General features: G+C 43.4%; 1 protein-coding gene across 1 annotated transcript in view; it reads left to right on the forward strand.

Annotated features, from left to right (window-relative positions):
* PDSS2 (decaprenyl diphosphate synthase subunit 2) overlaps positions 1–5,650 on the forward strand; it is a 72,035-nt gene extending 66,385 nt beyond the window's left edge. The window contains exons 7-8 of the mRNA XM_054393143.1: positions 745–780; positions 5,468–5,650. Coding sequence (XP_054249118.1) covers positions 745–780; positions 5,468–5,626 — 195 coding nt within the window. The 3' untranslated portion in view covers positions 5,627–5,650. The remainder of the gene's footprint in view (positions 1–744; positions 781–5,467) is intronic.
* Positions 5,651–6,063: the final 413 nt, after the last annotated feature.

Below are 6,063 nucleotides of genomic sequence, written 5' to 3' on the forward strand. Positions count from 1 at the left end.
GACACAGCTGGATCTGACCTAAGGGAAGGGCTTCAGACTGGTTAAGCAGGAATGTTCTGGGGCTGACAGAGCACTGCCTCTGGCATCTTCTCCTCTACATCATCCTGTGACAAAATTGAGGAGTTTGGACTCCATACTTTTCTGCTTATGGTCAAGAAAAAATTAAAAATTGTCCCCATACTTCTTTGTGAACCTGTTAGGAGTTAGGTTGTGTACCTGCTGCTTAAGTAAAGGGTGATGCTGAGACTTACATAAATTTCTAAACCAAAAGCACATCCAGCCTGGATCTGATAGCACTGACATGGTCCTGAACCTCCCTTCTGGGAGCTCTAGACTATTGCCTGTGTGCCAGTCACTATAGATATGTGGAGAGTTTCTTCTAAGAAAATAAATCCTGTTATTGCTGATATGCAGTAGAGTTTATTTCAGCATCTCATGGGAGAGATTAATTAATGCAAACAGCAAGATTTCTTAAGACCGAAACATTTTGGATTCAACAAATGTTTAACTACAAGTTATAATATAAAAAAAAAATACATTGAGTTTCTGCAGCTCTCATCTGAAACAGAACCATGTTGTACAAGCTAGTAACACATTTGGTTATATTTTAGGGGTTTCCATATCAGATTTCTAAAGAAAGTCAGTTATGTTTGGAGCAGTAGCTCTTTTAATTGCAGTCTTTATTCTTGCAGCTCAAGTTTGTAGTATGTAATGTCTTGTCTAAAATCTCCCTTTCTCTCTAAGGCCCAAGGAAAAGGAAATATAATGGACTACAAGAAGGTTGGTAAATTACATTTAAATCTTATTATTTCAAATGGGTTTTTTTTGTAATAGTTCTAAGGATATTCTTGATAATTGAGAGAAATTTCCTTGTTAAAGTCCAGTTATAATTGGTGCATGTGTACACAGAGGGTGAGAGATTGGCTTGTGCAGTTTCTTGACTTTAAAAAGTCAGCTGCACTGCAAGTATCAAATGCAGCTTTTTAATAATGGGATTTGCCATTATTTATCCTATTTACTTCCCCAGACATGGTTTTGAAACCAGGCCTCTGATGGCTCTTGCTGTTTTCTTCTGCAGTCATTTGCAGCTCAGCTCCCAGCACTGGTCTCTATATCTTTATGGAGTATTATATATCTTGATAGAGTGTTATTTAGAGATTCATAGATTCATAGAATGGGTTGGAAGGGACCTCAAAGATCATCTAGTTTTAACCCCCCTGCCATGATGATTTTTTTTAATCTCACCTTAATGCCATGATATCTATTAAAAAATACATAAACACATGTTCAATAAGTTGTGTTTCTTCCAGTCACCATTACAACTTTCAGCTAAGCCACCACTGTAGTTGCTACTGGGACTGCCCTGTAGTAAAGGCAGACCTGAACTACCTCCCCTTATCTACTGCAAGGAGCTGGGGCACCATGAAAGTCTTAGAGGGGAAAGCAGGAGATGGCTGGGAAGGTTCCCCTGGTTCAATACTGGAGCACAGCTTTGGGTTTTGTAGAAGTCAGTTTCAAAAGTATGATGTCACATCCTTCTCTTCTATGTGGTCAGTAGTTACATCCTTGCTAAAGGAACCCAGTAGCCTGCAGCTCACCCCAGCAGAGCAGCTTGGCCAGTGCCTGCAGAAAGCCAATTAGAAAGCATTTCGTGCAGCACAAACCAGGATTTCTTTCTTTTTTGCTCTTTGCTGTGTTGTTTTTCTACATCTCTAGGTCAGTGTTTTACTGACTTGCTCAGTCTCTTTTTTTCTCATCTTTCTGTATGGTTGCTGGAATTACTTAAACATTCCAAATCAAACCTGGGAGCTCATTTCTCACTGAGCCTTCAAAATATCTCATTAATTTTGTTAAAGCAAAGGTCACCAAAACTAGCTGTAGAACTTCTGAACATCTGTATTGGTTTTGTCCTCTTATTTTTTATAATCAGTTTGGGTTTCATTATCAACTTAATTTTTATTATCAATCTAATTTTTATTATCAACTTAACTTTTATTATCAACAGTGTGCCACTTGGCTGAGAGAAAAATGTTGTTCCTTTAGTCGAATTGTTAAATCTAAGCACACAAAACTTCTTTGCTGTTTAAGAACAGTTTACCTTGCTCGCTGAGCCTTTCAATTAAAATAAAGAATGGTAATGAATGAATGAAGGTAAATCAGAAATTGAGATCCTCCCTCCTTCAAATGCAAATGTCTCATCCCAACTTTGAGACTGCTCGAGAAGTTTAAATTGTTCTGTGGCTTCATGTTAAATTAAATTGATATCCTTGGGTTTTCTCACTGACAAAAAGCTATCTGGAAGGTACAGTACATTTAGTGAGGACTCTGCCATAAGTATAGAAGTGAAATGCTTTCTAGTAATTTAATTAGGTGTGAGAAGGTCATGTCAATAAGGTCACTGTGGCTGCAAAAATGTTGTAGTATTTTTTTTCTCCTAGCTTTTCTCAATCTTTTTATCAGAAGGACTTTAATATCAGAAAAAAAATTATTTTAAGGTCTGTGTTTCTGAATACATTTTCTCATGTTAGTAGCTTGATGTTTCACTCATCTTTTTTTTTTTTTCCCTACACCATCACACCACCTCCAGACAAATTATTGATCCATTATTGTGGTGTGTGAAAGTCTCTTCCAGAGATGAAAAAGTACTTGGAGCTCTGTTTTAGTGGTGTTTCTCAGATAACAGAAGAGAAATACCAGCATATGGCAGGGACAAAATTCATGTATGTCATTGAAAGAGACAGCAACTTTCATGTCACCCTCATTTCTGGGTGGGATTTTGGCAAAAAAAACTCAAGACTTTTTAAAATCAGAAAGCTTTTTGTTTTCATTTTACGTCTACTTTGTATGCAAAATAAGCTGTGTAGTTTTCAAACAGCAAATTGAGATTCTCAGTTTAATTGTTACAATTATTTTATAATATTGATTAAAAATTCTCTGCTGAAGTCAAGGCCTTAATGGTGCTTGGCATTATACTGACTTGTTAAGTGACTGTGACAAAGGCACAACTGGTAGCAGAAATGAATAAGCTAGGAATAATTCTCAGTTTCTGGCCAAGGATCTAAAGATAAAAAGAAAAGGGTAAAGAAATAATAAATCCTTGGCGTGTGCTTATTATCCTTGATATCAATCCAGGCTGGGGGATGATTAGATTGAGAGCAGCCCTGCAGAAAAGGATTTGGGGTGCTGGTGGATGAGAAGCTGGATATGAGCCAGCAATGGACACTTGCAGCCCAGAGGGCCACTGGCAGCCTGGGCTGCATCAAAAGCAGCGTGGACAGCAGATGGAGAGAGGGGATCCTGCCTCTTTACTCAGATCTGGTGAGACTTCACCTGGACTGCTGTGTCCACCTCTGGGACATGGACCTCCTGGAGTGGGCCCAGGGTAGGGCCACAAAGATGATCATGGGGCTGGAGCACCTCTCCTACAAAGAGGAGAAGAAAAGAAGGCTTCAGGGAGACCTTAGAGCAGCATTTCAGTATTTGAAGTTTCCAGTCTAACACATCCAGTATATGGAAGGCAGCACATCACAGAATCAGAGTGTTACAAGGTTGGAGCAACTCTCCTATGAAGACAGGCTGAGAAAGGTGGGGCTGTTCAGCCTGGAGAAGAGAAGGCTCTGGGAAGACCTTATAGCTACAGTTCAGTATCTGCAGCGGGGTTGCAATCTGTGACTCACTGAATATAGAACAGGTACATTTTTCAGGGCTATGAATTGTCCATTGCAAAGGATTGTTCCTTGCAGAGCAGATCATCTGAGAAAGCTGAGGTAGGAGCTTGCTGTATGAGCAGGTGTTTTCCATGTTGAGGTTCCTTGAGCTTTGCTTGGGAACATTCAGTCATGGATTAGTCTAATTTTTGTGTAGTGATCCCTCTGTGTAGAGCTTGACAGGAGCTTTGTCATTGTTGTGGCTCCAAGGCACTGTGTGTGTCTGAAGGCTCACACAAGACAGGCATGAAAATGGATTGTGTCCTTCTGTTGGAATTCTCCCCCTTCCCACACCATGGTGTTGCAAGGCAGTCCTAGTGCACATGTGCTTAGCTAAGCTCCTCTGATCTTGGACCACTTTAAAGACTTTTTAGGAGCTATTTTCTTTCCTGTTTACATCTCAGTGTGTACTTAGAGGAGCATTACACTGCACAGCTTCACCTTTTTAGTGAGCTTTAGCACAAGAGCAGTTTGCTTTGAGATGGGTGGGTCCTACCACCTCACAAGGCTATGCCTCAAGGAAGGGGGAAGAAACACCTTTTCAGGCTGCTGGCAAACCTCATCTCTCCCATCCCCACCTTTGCTGCAGCAGTGTGGCTGCTGGCTGGTTCCATTCCTTGGAGGATGTGTTGATTTAGCTGTGCAGCGCATCGGTGCCTCAGGGCAAGTTCCTTTTCAGCAGGCGGTGCAGGAAGATTCCAACCGAAGTGGAGAATAAAATTTTTATGAACTGGGACCTGAAGACTCAAGTGCTGTAATATGCTTTCAGCTAATTTCATCTTTAAACACAGATAATGAACCCACTTCGGGTTGTATTCAGATAAGAAACGTCCTTCATGTGGGTGAGTGCAAGCACCTGTAGAAAAGGGGTGACTGTTACAATCTGCTCAGAGATTAGAGGTTTTGGGTTTTTTTTTTTACATTATTTAAATTAGATAAGGTTACACCTGGAATACTGCATCCAGTTTTGGGCTCCCCAGGTCAGGAGAGACAGGGATTTGCTGGAGAGAGTCCAATGGAGAGCTATGAAGATGATGAAGGAATTTGAACATCTCTCCTGTGAAGAAAGACTGAGACACCTGGGGCTGTTTAGTCTGGAGAAGAGAAGGCTGAGAGGGGATCTATGTCTATAAATATCTGGGAGGGGGGTGTCAAGATGAAGGTGCCAGGCTCTTTTGGTGATGTCTAGTGATAGGACAAGGAACAATGAGTACAAGCTGGAACACAGGAAATGCCACCTCTACATGAGGAGAAACTTCCTTACAGTGAGGGTGCTGGAGCCCTGGAGTAGGCTGCCCAGAGAGGTTGTGGAGTCTCCTTCTCTGTAGACTTTGAAAACCCACCTGGATGTGTTCCTATGTGACCTGCCCTGGGTGATCCTGCTCTGGCAAGGAGGCTGGACTGGATGATCTCTGAAGGTCCCTTCCAACCCCTCACATTCTCTGATGTATTTGTAAATGAAGTGGGCCAGTGAGCTGGGTGCTGGAGGAGAACACAGTTCACAAACCCTGTCTGATTAGTTGCTGTAGGTACCTGCCTTCAAGAAAAGCCTTTTCTGTACAGCTGATAGGGTGATGTGAGCCACACTAAAGGTGTGGCACACTAAACACTCTGAAATGCTGTCATGCTGCTGGGATGATCGAATCCCAAAGATCCACCTGGCTTTGGTCTTGCCTTTACTTAAGGAAGGGGTGGTGGAAGCCCTGTGCTGTTGGAGGTGACAGCTGAAACCCACCCATTGTGCCTGTGTTTTCCGACAGCTGTGGGAAGCCATCAAGGCTGGCAAAGGTGTGACTTCTGCCATCGACCTCTGCTGCTGCCACGGAAACAGAGCGCTGGCAGCCCTGGACTGCTTCCCTCCCTCAGAGGCTAGGACTGCCTTGGCCAACATTGTCTATGCTGTGACCAGGTTCCCCTGACCTGCTGTCCCCCTGGGGGTGATCCTGATGCCCCGCACCGCTGTCACCTCCTTTCCCCCGTCCTGACAGAGGAGCCTGTGCTGGCTGCCACCACCAGCAGCAGCAGCAAAATTCGGGAGGGGGAAGAAAAAAAAAATAAAAAGGTCACAGAAGGCTTTTGGTTGTCCTGCCAGAAGCACACTTGAGGCTGCACCGGCAGAAATAATTAATGAGTCCCCGTTTCCGTGACCTCAGCAAATGGACAGGAAATAAGCTGGTATTGATTGGGCACCGGCGGGGACGGCGCCAGGGCGGAGGCCGGTGGTTTTCCTGCCCCGGGGAGCGATGGAGGGGCGTGAAGATCCAGGTGTCACAAGAAACCTGCTCCAACCTGCCCAGAGAGAGCAAGCTGCTGAAGCTGGGAACCAACGTACCTGCCTAGCGAGGGGAAGGGCAGT

The sequence above is a fragment of the Indicator indicator genome, chromosome 27 (assembly GCF_027791375.1).
Source record: "Indicator indicator isolate 239-I01 chromosome 27, UM_Iind_1.1, whole genome shotgun sequence".
In the NCBI taxonomy this organism is placed as follows: Eukaryota; Metazoa; Chordata; class Aves; order Piciformes; family Indicatoridae; genus Indicator; species Indicator indicator.